This window comes from Serinus canaria, chromosome 1A (genome assembly GCF_022539315.1).
Source record: "Serinus canaria isolate serCan28SL12 chromosome 1A, serCan2020, whole genome shotgun sequence".
NCBI lineage: Eukaryota > Metazoa > Chordata > Aves > Passeriformes > Fringillidae > Serinus > Serinus canaria.
The window spans coordinates 71,839,148-71,857,541 of NC_066314.1; the positions used below are offsets into that span (position 1 = coordinate 71,839,148).

Here is an 18,394-nt window from a genome sequence, read left to right on the forward strand (position 1 = left end):
TAAAAAAAACTAATCTAGCATAAGTCCTTAATGACTGTATTTGCATGTTTTTTCAGTGCTGAAGTCCCACTCAGGCAGTTGGTTCAGAGCTGGGACATCACCAGAAATCGGTACTTTGGTTTGGACAAGTCCAAGCCTGCCCTGTAACTTTTCCTCTTAGACAGACCTGCAAACGGATGGTTGTTCTCTCTCAGACAGGAATCATTGCCTCCTCAAAAAGGAGCACTGAGATGAGCAAGAGACATCATCCATATATTTTTTTCTGTTTTTTTTTTCTTTTGTTTTTCTGTCTGTGTTTCCAGCAACGTCAGTTGATTACAGTTCCTTTGCAGACAGATGCAACAGCTGGATAGAGCTCATTAAACTGAAAGCTCAGACCATAAGGCGCGGATCAATTAAGACAAGTAGGCGGCTGTTTCTACCACGTTCTGATAATCTGAGACATATCTCTGATTTCCCAGTGGTGACTTAGTGGAGTGCCCTGCCCAGCAGGAGCATTGCAGATCACGGTTGGAATGAATTCCCGAGGGTGAAAACTGCTGGCATCGTTCTGTAAACTCATGTAGGGTTGATGAACCGTAGCATAAAAAGCAAAATAAAGTCTTGCTGTAATTAGTTCTCCATACATGTGTACGCCTACTAATTGTATAACATCCACTGCATGGATGTAGGTGTATGTATGATCTTGGAAAATTGGGGGTGAGAAACAGGAAGCAATCACCAAGGAGACAGTCAAGGCAATGGTCACTAAATTAGCAAGTGGTGAGTTGGTTTTTAGTAGTTCTTTGGCCACAGGTCTGACTATCTTGCTTAAATTAGCAGAGATTAATACCTGTTTTAATGGAAAATGCTGCACTGGGGAAACACAACAACTTTCACACTTCCTTTAATTTGTTCTTCCAGCAGAATACATGTTTCAAAATGTTGGCACTTTTTCCTTTACCTTCACATTATAACTGATGGTTGTCTGTGCAGCTGCTCGCCTCAATGTTTTCCTTTCGCAGGAATGCCACTCTTTCAGATAAATGCCATTTCAGCTTCTTGTCTCCTTTTGCATGCTTTGCATGATGATTTCCTTTCTCACGTATATGGCTGAGCATCACAGGCAGCTGAATGTTGTCACCAAGCTATTTGGAAAACCATAAAGAAGAGTTTTTGTGTTTTGAGGAACACTGATGGATCTTGATAGTTATTTTCTGCTGTTTTTCCCCATTTTTCAGCTACTTCCCTTGAAAAAGCAAGTCCACTGGCTGAGGGATACTTGCGGCACCGCTCTGTCCCATCGGGCACCAATTCCACTGTCTCAGTTGTTAAGATGACACCTCTTTCCTTCCTCCCTGGGGCGAAAATCACCAAATACCTTGGGATAATCAACATGTTTTTTATTCGAGAAACCACTTCTTTGCGTGAGGTGAGCTGCGTGGCAGGGATGCTTTTATGTCAGGGAACAATTTTCTGTTAATTGTAGGAATCAGAAGTTTGAGTTGAGGTGTGTGACAACCAGGGAGTAGAATTTGTGTCACTTGTGGGAAGGTGCTGAGTGCAGAACAAGTTCCTTTGTGCTGCTCTTGTCACAGAGCACACGAAGCCATTCTGTGTTTGGCACTGTTAGGAAGGAGTTAGTTAACAATTGCCACTGCTGTTGAATTGGGTAGAACACTAAATCAGTGAGTTCTTAAACAGAACTCGATGAAAAAAATGTCTTTGACCAACAGTGGTAGAAGTTGGGATCATTTGAGCCCAAATTAAATGCTAAAGAAAAAAATAAGTCATCTATTCTTCTCTCTTTTAGCAAGCTCAGTGAGGAAGTTTCACAGTGCATCTGGATAATTCTTTGGTTAATATAACTTTGCCCATATCATAGATAATGTTATGCTGATTTTTAACGTTACATTCTGTGCATTGTCTGTAACTAAACTTTGTGTGTTGAGCATCAAAAATTACACCATGAGTCCGTGACCCCACAGCCAGCTTAGGGGTGATGTTCAAACCCTGATCTCCATTCTGCATTGGAAAACAAATAATCCTGTGAGCATGTCAAAATGTAAGCCTTCTTCCTTTAACATTTCCCTGTCCTTTTGGGAAGTAACTGTATCTTTGCTTTTGGCCACAGAAGGAGAGCGTACCTCTTGCCTGGTTTGTCAGTGCTGAAGAGTTTGCTGGTTTTTCCCAATTACACATTGCTGAAATTACAGAGCTGATGTTAATAAAAATGATCAGTCTTCCAGAAAATGGGCTGTGAACTCTCTAGAGAAACTTGGATCAGAGAAACATTTTGTTTAGATCTTGCAAGTTACTTTTAACTTCCCCTTTTAACTTGAGAAATCCATGTGTGAAAAGGACAGTGTTTTCAAAAGGATGTCAGAGCAGGGAAATGGTCACAGGACATTCCTGGACTAACTGCAGATTCTGTAGGTACAAATTCAGTAGCTGATGAGCTTTGGTATCTGTGATAGCAGATCCCAACAAGGATGGGTCACTCAGGTGTAAGATTCAGCTCCTGCCTGAAGCTGGAATGTTGCAGAGTCCCTGGGGTGCTGTCACTGTGCACCTAGGGGAGCTAATTTAAATTATTTCAGCTACACAGGCTAAGTCACAACTACTCTTACTGCAGAATTGCCTTGAGTTACAATGGAGTCAGAACAGAGCAGTCATTACATCCAGCTCCAGCAGTGTGCTTCAGGTCCTGCAGGAAGTAATGACCAGCACTTTTCTCTGTATTGCTTTATGTTTTGCTTGTGGTAGTGCTGAGGTATATACCAGAATAAAACATTAATGATCATTTCAAGTCAGATTAATCCATTGTTCTCAGACTTTGCTGCTTGCAGGTGGGTGTTTACAATCATTTTGTTACCTCTTGTCATCCAGTGTTGCATTAGGTTTATAATTCATATTTTTTCCCCATCAGTTGCTGTACCTTTAAAAGACTTGGACAAAATCAAAATTCCATGAGAATTATGAGCTTGTATTGCATTTTGATTTCTTGCTGCAGCTGACTTGATTCCAGCTTTATGCTGGGTTGGATAAAATTATACCTATATTGTAATTATAAAATTACAAAAATTTGTTTGTAAATTTTCATCCGATATATGGGGGTTTTTATGCCTTTATGAGTCTGTTCAGGGCACATGATACTTCTAGGAATGAGCACAGCACTTGGAAATTCAGCTTAGTTCAATCTGTTCTTCTGCCTACCTCTTCCATTTTCTCCAGTGGCACACTCACACAGAGTCATGTGGGAAGTCTGCTGGTCTTGCCCTCCACCTCAAGTTGGAAATTTTTTATGTATTTTGAACCAACAGCGAGCTCTGTTTGGACCAGTTTCCTTTCTCAGCATTTTCATGGATGTTTATTTCTTTGGTTGGTTGCCTGGTTTGTGTGCAGTAGATTTTTCCCCAAAAGGTAGTTGCTCACATTCTTTCATAAGGGTTTTCTAGGAAAATCCATTCTCCTTTGAGATCAATTTAAATTCTTCAGTTTTGCACCAAATAAGTGAAAATGCCCCACAAGCACCATCAAGTCAAAAAAGTTAATGAAATGAGATGGCTGGAAGTTCCTTTGCACTTCAAGGGGGAAAATTAAAACAATGAACAGCCTGAATAGCTCAAGTCTCTACTCTGTCCCTTGCTTACTTCTTATTTTTAGGGATCATTTCTTTAGTGAGTGTTGAGATCCAAGGACAGTCATTAACAAATGTGAAGTTGCAGTGATCAGAGGTAATGGTCACTCCTTACTGGGAATCTCCAAGAATTTCATGGAACCATGGGATGGTTTGGATTGGAAGGGACCTTAAACCCTCTTGTTCCACCCTCTGCCATGGCAGGGACACCTTCCCCTGCCCCAGGTGCTCCAGCCCCAATGTCCAGCCTGGCCTTGGGCACTGCCAGGATCCAGGGGCAGCCACAGCTGCTCTGGGCACCTGTGCCAGGGCCTGCCCAGCCCCAGGGAACAATTCCCAAGATCCCATCCATCCCTGTCAGTTTGAGGCTATGCCATCTTGTCCTGCTGCTCCAGACCGCTGTGAATGCTCTCTCTCCATCTGACTTGTGACTGAGACCCTTCAATCAGTGAATGTATTTTAAGTTCTCCACACCATGTGGGACTCACTGAGTTTTTCAGCTGATAAACATGTAAGAGAGGTACTCAGCATCTTGTGGCTAGACCCAATACCATATGTGAACTGTCTTTTTTCCATTCTAGGAGGGTGGTGTCAGTGGTTTCCTGCACGCTTTCATTGCTGAAGTGTTTGCCATGGTGAGAGCCCATGTTGCAGCTCTGGGAGGAAATGCAGTTGTGTCATACATAATGAAGCAGTGTGTTTTCATGGAGAACCCAAACAAAAATCAGGTACATTGGGTTGGGAAATGACAAGTGCTGTTGTGGTTAGTATGATACAAATATGCATTTTATGTGTTAAAAAACCAGCGGTGCTGTAAAGCCAGAGCCTGCACAACATTTCTTGATATCTTGGATTATGTTTGAAGAATCCAAGAGTGTTCTTGTATTAACACAAAATTATGAGGATGCTTCATAAATACCCAGATGGATAAAAGAACTAAGCTTGTTAGAATAAGTAAATTGCAGGAGACAGTTGAACAGCAGTGCAGAACTTAATTGGTATTTCTGATATTGCAGTGTAGGATTTCCATCCTAACTCCATGTAAAAGTTCCTGGAGTTGCTGATGTAAAATGCTCCGTTGTGTACGTAAAGGAGCAAACCTTGATTTCTGAAGACAATAGCAGAATATTCAGTAAATTAAATATGTTCAAAACAGTAAGGAAAGCAGGTACAGATATGCAGATATTTCACTGTGGTGGTCTCCCAGGAATCCATCTGCATGTTTGGTAGCACACAAGGGAGCATACAGAAAAGAAACTGGCACAGGTTCCCTCACCAATAAATTTTTATAGTTTGTCCTACTCCAGATCCCTGTTGATTTTTGTGTAGTTATATTTAGCAGCTATAAGTAAACATAAAATCTGTGATTGTTTACCTTTGGTAACTGGGCACTGTCGTTTTCCAGGCTCAGTGTCTGATCAATGTCAGTGGCGATGCTGTCATCTTTGTCCGTGAGTCTGAGCTGGAGGTGCTGCCTGTGCAGCCTCCTGCAGCTGCTCCTCAGCCCACGGGCTCTGCTGGGGATGTCACCACGTGAAGGCACAGCAACTGGAGTGCTCTCTGCTCAATAGAAACGTTCTTTAAAACGTGGGAATGTTTAGGTTTGCATCCTCAAAGTCAGTGTCTCTCCATGACATTCATAGCCAAACTCCAGGACAATCACTCTCTTTTTGTTGTCACCTAACTGAGGTAAGTCAGAGCAGTGGGCTGGCAGCTGTGCTCTGCTTCTTTGTTACTGTTCCTGGCCTCTGTGAAACACTCACAGGACAACTTGGATTAGAACAGCAGCCATCTCATGGAACTGTGGAAGAAGGAAGGAAAAATTCTGTTCTATTTTTGAGCTGTTCAGTGGGACTATGATAAGTTGTCATTCAGAACCATTTCTGAGTCTGAGTGTTGTCTGTCTCAGCTCAGGTCAGGGTGGGAGGGAGGTGCCTGAGAAGTCTGGGTTGGAAACCTTTGATGAAGGAAGAGATTTGTGTGCAGGCCAAGGAAGCATGGGCTGGACTCTCAAATTCCTTTACATCGCAGAGTGTGGAGAGAAAAAGCAGTACCAAAAAGTTAGTTTCAATTTCTGCTCATTGAAAGGATTTTTTCTTATTTTGTTGTTGTTTTTATATTTGGGAGCTGGGGGGGGTGTTGTTTGTTTCTTTAATTGCTTTTTAAAAGCTGCCAGACCACAATACTGTGATCCTGAGCATCCCTGTGGTGGGACAAATAAACCCCAGAACACAACAAAAAGTTCCAGGCCGTGGCTGGTGCTAGTACAAGATGTTCACTTCAGCATTGACAAAGCAGGTCTTTTTGTTATTTAGGACTTTGGGAAAGAATTGTCCTGAGGTTCATTTTCCTAAGGCAGGATCTGTTTCATGGATGACATAAAGAGTCCCCAAAAATCAGTTGTGCAGAGATTATCCTGCAGCCTCCTTCCTGTTTGAATGCCTGGCTAATTGGAGATTGATTTATGTGACACTGGTTCCACTGGGGTTTCTTTTTCCAGTGCTGTAGCTGGGAAATAAGGGTACTGCAAAGACAGGAAATTTGTCATTTCAGTAAAAGTGTAAAAGGTGATGATACTCTATTGTAAAAAAAAAAAACAAAACCCACAACAAAAACCCTTTGATTTGAAGATGCATTCTTGCTTAATTCTGACAACATTGTACATGGAACTTGAACAAAGATGTAAACTTGAATGTAAATATTCAGTTTAGAGTTGAAATTAAGCAATGATGTGATTATTTGTTAAAACTAATTATTTCATTGTAAATGAGCATGAAAATCATTCTTGCACAATAAATATCTTTATAAAATTCACTGTCCTAATGTATGTGCATGAGGTAAGTGTGTAAGCTGGATGTACTGAAGATGTCCCAGCCCCATTCTCCTCAGAGGAATCTTTTCTGTACAGCATAAAACAGCCTGGGCTGAAACTTGTGTCCTGGGCTGAAACTTGTGTCCTGGGCTGAAACTTGTGTCCTGGGCTGCATCCAAAGCCCTGTGGGCAGCAGGGCAGGGGTTCTGCCCCTCTGCCCTCAGGTGAGATCTCACCTGCAGGGCTGGGCCAGCACAGGAGGAGCTGGAGCTGCTGCAGGAGCCCAGAGCAGGCACCAAGGTGAGCAGAGGGATGGAGCAGCTCTGCTGGGAGGGAAGGCTGGCACAGCTGGCATTGCTCACCTGGGCAGGAGAAGCTTTGGGGTGACCTTGGGGGCCTTGCAGGGCCCAAAGAGAGCTGACAGGAAACGTGGAGAGAGACTGTTCTCAAGGGCCTGGGGTGACAGGACAAGGGGAATGGCTTCACACTGACAGGGAGTGGGTTTGGGTGGGAGATTGGGAAGGAATTCCTCCCTGGGAGGGTGGGCAGGCCCTGGCACAGGTGCCCAGAGCAGCTGTGGCTGCCCCTGCATCCCTGGAAGGGTTTAAGTGAGGTTGGATGGAGCTCAGAACAGCCTGGGCTTGTGGTAGGTGTCCACTCCCAACATGCACCCAACAACCTCCTCAACACCTCCCCTCTCCTCCCAACAGATGAGCTTTTAAAGCTGTTCCAACCCAAACCATTCTGTGATCCTGTAATTGTGATATTTTGGGGGTTAATTATCCTTTGTTTGAAGTGCGTAAATTTGGCCCTTTCCAGAACACATCACTGACACAAATCATCTTGCTAAATTCTGTAGCTGTTGCAACCAAAGCTGCCATGAATTAATTTGCCTGTAAATAGCTGAAACTTGATTATTTTGCAAGGCAAATCTTGTTTCCCTTTTAAGCTAATGGCAGAATGTGAATTACTTCAAAACATCTTGGACTGGCACAAAAAGTTGTATACAGCATGAATATTCAGCATGAAATATCTGAAGGAGCACACTAAAGTAGCTGGTTTTGATTATTTTCCCTTCTGAGGGGTGGTGGTTGCTTCTATGGGAGCATTAATGCCATATTTTCTTTTCTAGCTGTGTAAATGTCACAGCTTCCTCTAGTGGGTTTCTTTAGACACAGAGGAACTTTCTTATCTAGAAATTTTAATTCTTCTCCAATTATTACTCCAGAAGTGGCAGATCCAGTTCTTAACTCCAAACAGTCACAAAATTGTCACTTCTACTTTATGTTTGTCAGCTGTGCAACTGACAAAGGAAAAATCCTAACCTCCACCACATGGACATTGCTTTTTACAGTCACCTATCCTACAAATAAACTGACATTATTTTAATAACGTAATTAGAGTGGCATCAAATTCAATGAAGTTGTATTTACTTCCTTGGAAGAAAGGTTTGTTATGATTTGTCTTAACTCATCATAGAATTTAGACTCTAAAAAATGCAATCAGGCCCCTCTGAAATAAAAGGGGTCTGTACTCCAGCAACTAAATCAGAGTCCAAACTAAATGGGAATGTGAAAATAGCCTGGACAGAAATTTGCTCAGATGCCAGCACAAGCAATAATTCAAATTTAACCTGGTTGATTTTACCTGATATTCTGCAATAAAACAGCTACATTGGCTCACTGAATTTAATGAAGCACCAAGTCCAGAGTTTCTGCAATTAAAAAGGCGTGTGGGACAAGCAGCTGATCTCTCAAGCACCCTGGCTGTACTTTAGGCACAAATCTGACAGGAAATGATGTGAGACTTCTCAAAGCAGTTGCCCAGGCCATTAGGAAGTCTGACATTAGAGCTGGGAGTGATTAATGGCTTGGGTGGTTAAGCAGGGATTTGTTTGATAACAAACAGCTGCTCTGGGGAAGATTCCAACAGTGTTCCATTAATTTCTTTGTAGCTCATTCTGTCGCACAGCCAACTGATCCCAAATGCCTTGTGCAAAGTGGGTGAGGGTGTGGGTCCTGCTAGGGAGATCCTGGCTGCCTCTGAAGCCCCCAGCGAGTCTCGGGGGCACCGTTAAGGGCACAGTGCCAGCCCAGCCCAGGGAACAGCAGTGCAGGAGCCACAGCACCAGGCAGACAGGAGGGAACAGGAGCTGCCTTCCTGTGCTGCTGGAACACAAGAACGAGCAGCTTCAGGTCAAGAGGATGTTGCAGCTGGGCCAACACAAAAGAAGGTGTGTGGGTTTAGTGCCTAGTTTGTTCAGGATGAACAGTGCCACAGTTCTGTGACAGCTTTGAGGAAATCAGAATAAATATTTTGGGAGAAAGTTAAAAGATTGTGCTTAAAATGGAAAAAAGTTTGGGTTTTGTTCTTCCTTTATGCAGTCCTTGCCCACAGAGCAGCACAGGGAGCAGATTTCTCCTCTGGCTGCCCAGGTTCCATCTGGGATAGGGTTACCAGAGGGATGGGACACTCTGGTTCTCAGCTGCTGCCTGGGCTTAACCACAGCAACTGTATGATGATGCTGCTGGAGAAGGGAAAATGCACACTCCGATGACAACCACAGATATTTTTGGCTGACTAGACACAGATTTAATTCATATGATTTGCTTGAATGGTATAATTATGATATTAATTTTCATCATGTTTCCTAAATACAAATGCGAGTGCAGAAACAGAAAACTGAATTGGCAGCCAATGAAATGCAGTTAACACACAGGAAATATCTCAGACTAAAGTAATTTGCAGATTATGAGAATAGGTGGGAGTGAAACAGCAAGAGAAAAGGAAAATGGAGATGACAAGAAAAATTAAATTAAGTTTTACTTCTATGCATTTTACCAGCTATGCTTACTTTTCCCATAAGAAAATCTCATACTAGCCATGACTACCTTAATGACAGGGAATTCAAATATTTTTTGACTGTTCTCTGGCATCATTTCCAAAATAATTCTTCAGTTGCTAAAATGAGGAGACTGAAGGCACCTGAAGCCTCAGAACAGTCAAATTAGTGAAAAAAAATTCAGTCATGCAAAGAATAGAAGTATGTGTGGCTGGAATGAAGAGGAGAAACACCCACGTGCTGAGACAACTTCTGAGAAGTGGCATCTGAGCTGTGAACCTTCAAACCCCTGGAACAGACTAGAAAGTTATGATTTCTGGGATTAAGGAAACTTCTGAAAATTAACTCTTGGTCTTAGATGGATGAGGCAGTAAAATTATTCACAAAATCTATTTTTTTCCTTAGCTTTCCAGTTTATCAAGGGAGGGGGTTCTGCCCCTCTGCCCTCAGGTGAGATCTCACCTGCAGGACTGGGCCAGCACAGGAGGAGCTGGAGCTGCTGCAGGAGCCCAGAGCAGGCACCAAGGTGAGCAGAGGGATGGAGCAGCTCTGCTGGGAGGGAAGGCTGGCACAGCTGGCATTGCTCACCTGGGCAGGAGAAGCTTTGGGGTGACCTTGGGGGCCTTGCAGGGCCCAAAGAGAGCTGACAGGAAACGTGGAGAGAGACTGTTCTCAAGGGCCTGGGGTGACAGGACAAGGGGAATGGCTTCACACTGACAGGGAGCGGGTTTGGGTGGGAGATTGGGAAGGAATTCCTCCCTGGCAGGGTGGGCAGGCCCTGGCACAGGTGCCCAGAGCAGCAGTGGCTGTCCCTGGATCCCTGGCAGTGCCCAAGGCCAGGCTGGACGGGGCTGGGGCAGCCTGGGATGGTGGGAGGTGTCCCTGCCATGGCAGGGGTGGCACTGGATGATGGTAAAGGTCTCTGCCAGCCCAAGCCATTCTGTGTTTCTGTCAAATAAATCTGTGCTATTTCTGGATGTACATAATCACAAACATAAGTGAGCAGTGCAATCATATTTGTGCTGTGGGGATTCCTACCTAAGGATACAAACATGTGCATCTGATTTCATGGGGTTTTAACTGTTGGAAATTTCTAGTTAATGCTAGGAGGTGACCCAGCAAAAAGTGGAGAGGCACAGCTGGACAGCTTGCAGAGAAACAAGGAGAAAACCAGGGCACACAACTGGAGACACTGAAAGCCAAACTCTGGTCGGACACAGAGGTAACACAGAAGCCAATAAAACAGTGAGTGGCTAGAATCATGGTAATTATGGTATTTTTGGAATATTTAATCTTATGTTTGGGTTAATTTCTATCCTATGACTAAATGGAGTTAAGTCAATTAGGACACTGCTGTACAGTGCTCTTAAGTTAACAATCAGGGGGAAGAAAATCTTAACAGACACACTGAAAATCAATTTACCTTCTAAATGCTCCCCATTTTTTTTCCACATTGTGACAAATGTTTCAGTTCCCTGTGAAATTAGGTAATTTGGTCACTTCCTTTGGTCACTTCCTAAAAGATCCTTCCTTTATTAGAAGGGATGATGGGTAGTTAGCTCAGAAATGTCTTGCTGAATTTCTCTAGGTTTAATATGATCTTCCTGTGGTTTTGTAACAGTATTTTAGAGCTACTGAATCATTTGAGTTGTGATAATTTAACCCCTCTGGAAATCTGACACCTGAGGCATTTCATTTTGAATAACCACAAAATTAATCACTGGAATTAGGCTTGGAATATTACTCCTCACCCAAAAATTTGGAGACAATGTTTGGACACACACTGACTGAAAACCCAAGGGAATCTGCTCCTGCAATCTATGTCATGCAGGAAAAAACAGTTTTTGAATGAATGTAGATGGCACCAAGGCAGAGCAGCACAGGCTATGGCTAAATCCTAGGGCTGAAATTTTGCCTGACTGTAGCCCCAATCCCTGCTCCAAACCCAGCAATCATAAATCCTGTGACCCCAGTGACAGAACACCCTCTGTTCCATCAGTTCTGTGCTGATGATGAGCATCACTTGCAGATTGACCCAGCTGTCCTTCCCCATTCGCCTCCTCCTCAGCCTCCGCAAATGAACTTATCCTTGTAAAGCTACAAACAGATGCCAACAAAGCTCCCAGATTTCCATCTGAAATAGTTATCTGCTTATTCAACATTTACAGTTTGGAAAATCTGTGGAAGGAAAAGAAATGCAAGATGTTTGATGTTTGTTTGTTCAGTAATGGCTCTCAGCAGCAGCAGAGTGTTTCTCTGTCCTCCAGGTCTCAGCTGTGGGAAGTATTTTGACAGTTCCATCCACAGTGTGGAACTCCATGTGGGCAGAGTTGTGTTTTCTTTTTGCTGCTGAAGAGACTTTCCAGTTTGCCACAAATCCCAGGCATGTGAGCGTGCTCCTGCTGAAACACCTCCTTACACTCCCTGGCTTCCAAGGGAGGGAAGCTGATCCACACTGCTGCTTTGGCAGCATCACCCTCTGGACATGCTCCCTGCTCCTGGTGGGACACCCAATGTCTGCTCCAGCCTCCTGTCCCAAAGCTGTGACACTGTGACCCAGCTGGCACTGTGGGACCAAGGTGGGCTCGGAGCCTCCCTCCCCCCTGCACTGCCCAGCCCTTGGATGTGGGCACTGAGCTTCCCTGGGCCCTTCCAGGGCACCTGCACCCCCTGGCAGCAGCTGCTGCAGCCTGACCCTGCATGGGGACAGCGCCCTGCAGCCCTCAGGGGCAGTACCAGCTCCCGGCAGAGCTTCCCCTCCTCTTTGGGAGGAGAGGTGGGTGGTGCTGTGGGCTGAGGTCCCTGCAGGCACCAGCCAGCCCAGGGCAGGATGCGGGACAGCTCCTGCTTACACTCATCACAGGAACCGAAAGCCAAACCCAGCTCCAGCCTTGCAGCTGGGGAATGCAGGGTCAGCTGAGAGACACCTCCTCCATGCTGCAATTCCTGGCTCTGCTCCCTCCTGCAGGGACAGGAGGAGAGGGCTTCAGCTGAGAGACACCCCCTCCATGCTGCAATTCCTGGCTCTGCTCCCTCCTGCAGGGACAGGAGGAGAGGGCTTCAGCTGAGAGACACCCCCTCCATGCTGCAATTCCTGGCTCTGCTCCCTCCTGCAGGGACAGGAGGAGAGGGCTTCAGCTGAGAGACACCCCCTCCATGCTGCAACTCCTGGCTCTGCTCCCTCCTGCAGGGACAAGCTCCTTCTCCTGTGCACCCTGCCCAGTCCAGGCAGCTCCAGCCTGGGGATCCACACATAATGTTTGCATTTCCATTTCCTCTCTGAAGACAGCGCCAGAAAGAGACATCCATGTCCTTCTTTTTCCCTCAATTTGTGATTACAGCGACTAAAACAATAGCTTTTACCACAATTTACAGCTTTCTCATGTCCTGGCACGAAGGAACTTGGTGGTTTTGTGTAGTTTGTTTGAGTGGCCTACGTTCCAAAGCTGTTTCAAAGTACTGTATGGCACTTCACTATGCTTTTTTCCCCAACATTTTTTTTCATGTCTGTTTGAATCTTCAAGTCTGCAAAAGCCATCATGCTATGCAAGTAAGGACTTTATTTTAATAATCGAATTTTGAATGGCACATGTTACCTCAATTCAGAGTGGTTATTTTACAGAGCAATGTATATTTTGATCCTTCCAGTTCAGCAGAAATCATGTTAACGATGGTAGAATTACACCTGCTACCAGGTGACTGATTATTTGCACATCAAAGATTTTTGTTCTTTGCTCAATTTCTGTTACACTATCAATTTTCTGTTACCCTCTGAAAAGGTTATTCTTTGTGCAACACTGCAACAATACTGTAAATTTATGGTGTCATATTTCCCACAAAGTGAACAGGCAGTTTGAAAAGTATGTTGAATCCCCAGATAAAAGGGCTTTGTTGATATTTATCTTCCCAACCAGTTTATGTTATCTCTTAGACTCTCTCCCACCAGCTGGCTGAATTAATGACTTGTGAATCCTCCCTGCCTGACACGCCTGGCAGTGAGACATTTTGTCAGACAAAGCCATCCATCTCCTGGGTCTCTTCTCAAGAGAGAAAACTGTTATTTCCCTGCCTTTCAAATGGTTTATAGGACTAAACTCAAAACAGAGGGAAAGCACAGCCCCTCAAATCTTTTCAAAGGGATTCACATTTGAGTAAGTACCTTGAGAAAAATAAGAATGACGAAGCTGCGCAGATAAAGATGTCTGTGTGTCTGCAGTCCATGGAGGGATCACGTCATCTGACAGCTGGGAAGGAGCTGCTGTGGTCTGGGATGCAAAGCATGGCTCAAGGTCAGTAGAGGAATGTGCAGGTTGGTCCCTGGTCCTGCTTTTCTGGGGTTTTTAGCCGGGGTGTGGATGCTGTCTGTGCAATAACTGCAAATCCCTGGGGGAGGCTGCTTTCCCTTGGAGGCCACACTCAGGCCCAGGGTGCTTCCTTCACTTGCAGTTTGTACTGTCACCCAGCATGAAAAATAATACTCCAGCAGTTTTCAGTTTCATCTCTGTCCTTTGGTGGACAATTTCTGTGTCAAGCTTTGCTTCCATCTTTATTATATTTGTGAAGAAACAGAATGAATTTTCACTCTTGTTTGCCCATTAACCACACTTTAAATTTTCTGCCTGGGTCCTAGTGAAATGATGCTGCTTAAATTTGGAGGCCATAAAAAAAAAATCATGATGCTCTTGAAGCACTTCACTAATATACGCTGTTGGTGCATCCAACAATTTGAATCACAGCTGAATTTCTCTGGAATGTGTGTCCCACAGCACTGCACTAGGCTTGAAGAAGTCTCTGTTACAAATCTACCTCAATCATCAGTCGAATATTTTCAAGTCTCTGTCTCTGTTTTTTCTGTTAGATGGAGATAAGGGTAATAACTTCTTCCCAGAAGTTTTAAATTATTTCTGAAGCCTGCTAAAAATGTGAAGGAGGTTGTGGTTCTGGTGCCAGTATAGCAGAGCTGCTGCACACAAGTGCATGTCAGTGTATTTGGGAGGAGTGTCAGAGGCCAGTAGCCTTTGTCTTTGATGAATGGGTTAATGGCAAACCTGGCCAGTGCAAACCTGCCAGTCTCTGCACAGAGCTCAGCTCTGCACTGGGTCTGTGCCTGAAGCTCCCCCTGGCCAGGCTGTTTCACTTCCACCACTGAAGCCGTGGCTTTTTGCTCAGTTTGAACTCAGATTTCCATTTTCCCTGTGGATGCTGATCTGGTTTTGCCCATGATCCTGCACCCTTCAGAGCAGGAGCTGTGCTCAGGGTCTGAGTGTTTGCCAGAGGAGGCCACTGACACCCAGAGTGCTTCTGAGGCTTCTTTCTAGACACTTCTCTGGGCAGGCTGTGAGGGCTTCAGCCACCCTTGGTGAAAGCTGTCTTTAAACACATTTCTGCATCCTCTTTTTCTGCTTCATCTGCTCTCTGTCACCTTTTCCAGGGTGGACAGCTGAACAAATCCCATCACCTAGATCTGCTGTTAATTCTCAGCAGAGAATTCTCAGCAGGTCTCCTGATACCTCACACAAATTAAAGTTTCTCCCTAGTTAGAACTAAGGATCATTTGTGATAAGACACAGCAACAACATTAACAAGCTTTTTCCTCTCTTCTGCTTTTCTTCTACCCACTTCGTCCTGGTATAGAGGGATTATTTATTTGTGAGACCAAATTTATTATGTCCCCCTCTCAGACACAACCTTCTCACAAACAGGATTTTAAACCAACATTGAGTTATGAATGATGGCTTCCTGACATCAACTGCTCAAATTGAAACTTCAGCAAATGTCAGACGTGAGGTCAGAATCTGTTTGAGCTCCCAAGGAAAAGGAACTGCACTTGCAAGGGAAGAGCCTGTTTGCTTTAGAGATGTGTTTGCAGTCTCTGTGCACGTGGGTGTGCATGCTCTATTGTGCCCTTTATGTGCATTTTATTGCCTTCACAAATTGTGCATTGCACCATAGGACCTTCCAGCCACAATATCTTTGGCATGTCAGGTCTAATACACAAAGTCTTAGAGTAGTTTGGGCTGGAAGAGCCTAAAGGATCATCCAGTTCCACCCCCCTGCCCTGGGCAGGGACACCTTCCACCATCCCAGGGTGCTCAGAGCCCCATCCAGCCTGGCCTCGAACTGCCAGGGATCCAGGGGCAGCCACAGCTGCTCTGGGCACCTGTGCCAGGGCCTGCCCACCCTCCAGGGAGGAATTTCTCCTGTAAATCGAACCTAATTCTCCCCGTGTGAGTCTGAACCCATTCCCCCTTTTCCCACCGCTGCAGTTCCTGATGAAAGTCCCTCTTCAGCTTTCAGCTGCCCTTTCAGCCTTTTCAGATGCAGGAAGGCTGCCATGAGGTCTTCACGCAACCTTCTGTCCTCTAGGCTGAACAGAACTTCATTGGTACTAGCCCAGCAAGCCCCTTACCCTTCTGAGAAGCTGGTTCTGTGAGTAAGCCCATTGACTGCAGCACAGCTCACTCCTGCTAACAGTGACACAAACCCACAGAGCTGCACAGGCAGGAATTGCACCCAGAATTTCCCTGTACTTAATCGTCTTCACCTTACTGGTGCTCCTACCCATCCACATCTTACATGGGCATTTTCACCTGCATTAAAACTCGCTGAAGAGGCATCCTGAAGCCAGAGCTGTAGAACAGAAGTCTGGGGTTTATGCCTTACTTCAATAACGTACAGCAGTGATGGTAAGGTTGTAAAAATTGCCTGTGTAGAAACACATAAAATTCCATTTTATGAGAAAACCTTCTTTCCATGCAGAACCAAAAAGCAAAGTACCTGTGGCTAATGCCTTGACACATTCCTTGTCATTACTCCTGCATGTTTTCACTCATTCTTGTTCCACCTTTTTACCAGCCAACATCACTGTTGGCATAAAAAGATGTTTTGAAAGTCCTTTCAACACTGCTCGTAGAAGAGGTTCTCAGTTTTAGAGAATGATCTCTGTCTCTCAGTAAGTCATTTCCCCCATTTTGTGCCTCACTCTCCTGCATTCTGACTCCTGTGTGCAGCTGAAAGGATGACTGGAGATGTTGTACTGGATTTGCCAGGAATAGGGCATGGTGACATTTTCATCACTAAAAGGATGTCATCCCCTGAAAACTGATTCCAATGCAACTCCTCTGCTAAATTCTGCAGAGCAGAAAGTGTGTGGGATGCTGAAGTGGAGGGAAATTCCCTGTTATTTTGGAAGTGAGAGAACTGAGAGTGCAAAGATGAGGTACAGGGGATGCCTGTAGGAGTACACGGTGCTCCAAATGAAAGCAGGCAAAAGCTGCATCTTCTGGGGGTGTAGTTCTAATCTTTGCCAGTGCTTTGAGCTGGGAGCAAGGGCAAGAAGGAAACCTGGGTTCTGTGGCTGGGAAAGGTGTTGGCAGAGCAGAGTGTCAGCTCCAGCCGCAGGGACAGCCGAGGGATGCAGCAGGGAATGCAGGGGATGCTGCTGGTGCATTTTGGGGGGACACCGGGAAATCCTCAGAGCGGCGTCTTCCTTCCGATCCGAGAACAGCCACGCTGTGTCACCTGGGAGTTCAAAAGGCATTTTATTCCATGCTGCCACTCGCTGCTTTTCTCTGTGCTGCTTTTTCAAGGCACCTCTCAGAACAACTTTTTTGTTTGTTTGTTTGTTTCGGGGGTTTTTTGTTTGGTTGGTTTTTTTTCCTGTAGTGGACAGACCCTGCCCAGGATTACCTGGCCCTTTTCTGGCTGGGATCTTACTTGGAACCAAGTAAAGGAGGTGAGTTTAAACTCGCCATGAATTCTCACTTAAATTGAGTACAAAAGAGTGGAATCATGCCTGAATATCAATTTTTTTGCTTCAGTTTAAAGATGTGGATTGTTGATCACATCTCTTACCTTCTCAACAATTGCAAAGTGTCACACAAGTATCTCAGGCTATTTGTTTGTAAGCCAGGTTCATTTTTGGCAGTTTATTCTTCCCTCCTGTTTATTGCCCGCCCTCAGCCGCTCCTGCCAGCAGAGAGGAGTGTGTGCTGCTCCTCAGGGCTCAGTGCCAGAGGGAAAGGACAGAGGGATGAGGCTGCACAGGGCACCAGGCCTGGCTCTGAGCTTCCCCTGGTGTGGCTGCAACCCCAGCTGGGCAGGAGCAGATGCCAGGCCTGTCCAGCTCCCCGTGGCCCAGTTCTGGCCCAGGTGTGTGCTGGCCCTGCAGGCAGCACAGGGGGATGGAGCTCCTGGAGCAGCCTGCCTGGGGCTTCATGCTGAAATGGACTCACAAAACAGGGCAGGAAATGTTTAGGAATATCTCACAGGATCACAAATAAAAGATATCCCAAAATCTTGTGTATATGGGGTGTACTTTAACTTAATGCGTTGCAATCAATTGCACACTGAAAGAATCAGTCATTCCTGCTTTCTCTTGTTCTTTTCCACTTTCTTGTTTCCTAAGCAGTACAGAGCCTCCAGTCTGTCTCTTCTCAACCGAAGGTGAGCAAACAGTCAGGATCTAATTTGGGATACAGTTCTGTTCATCTTTTCTCAATCACTTTTTTGGTTTTACTTTTAATGGCTCTAGCTCACAATGTTTTGAATTAGTCTCCAGAGACTGAATGGTTCTGTTTGTTTTTAACAAACATGACTGAACAGATTCTGGTTTATTCTGCTGTTGGTAAATAATTGCCTCACGAAAATGAAAATATTTACCTGGTTCTAAATATTTTTTTTCCTAGAGGTTAACTAAAATGACTTGCTCAGTTTCTTTTGCCATTTTTGTCATTAGAGAACAGCTATAACATTCCAGACAACTGTAGCATATCAAACATGAATGAAAATAAAAATTCTTCTGCAATTACATGTTTCTGGCATTTTGATGTTCATTAGACATCATGAAGTAAGTGTTCTGTTTGTCAGTGTATATTTCTACACAGCAACACGCTGTTAATGAGAATGTTATTCCCTCTCTCAAGCACTGAAAGTGCATTGAGATTTCCAGGTTTATTTTTGCACTGAGAACTAAGAATGTTGGGATCTCTGGCTGAAAACACTGTTGAAACACCCAGGTTGTATTTATGGTATTGTATTGCTGCCTTAGGGCCAGGAGATACCAAACTAACTGATAACTAAGGAGATATCAAACTTTCGTCCTGATTTCCTTCCTTCGCCC

General features: G+C 44.7%; 1 protein-coding gene across 15 annotated transcripts in view; it reads left to right on the top strand.

The window, feature by feature from the left end:
• Positions 1-6,429, top strand: part of C2CD5 (C2 calcium dependent domain containing 5) — a 57,113-nt gene extending 50,684 nt beyond the window's left edge. For 9 of the 15 annotated variants that reach the window (XM_030238256.2, XM_050983426.1, XM_030238249.2 and 6 more), the window contains 4 exons: positions 303-404; positions 1,221-1,411; positions 4,201-4,347; positions 5,025-6,429. In XM_030238256.2, the coding sequence (XP_030094116.1) occupies positions 303-404; positions 1,221-1,411; positions 4,201-4,347; positions 5,025-5,156 (572 nt within the window). In that variant the 3' untranslated portion in view covers positions 5,157-6,429. The remainder of the gene's footprint in view (positions 1-302; positions 405-1,220; positions 1,412-4,200; positions 4,348-5,024) is intronic. The other 6 variants (XM_050983432.1, XM_050983401.1, XM_050983402.1 and 3 more) reach the window with 1 other exon arrangement.
• Positions 6,430-18,394: the final 11,965 nt, after the last annotated feature.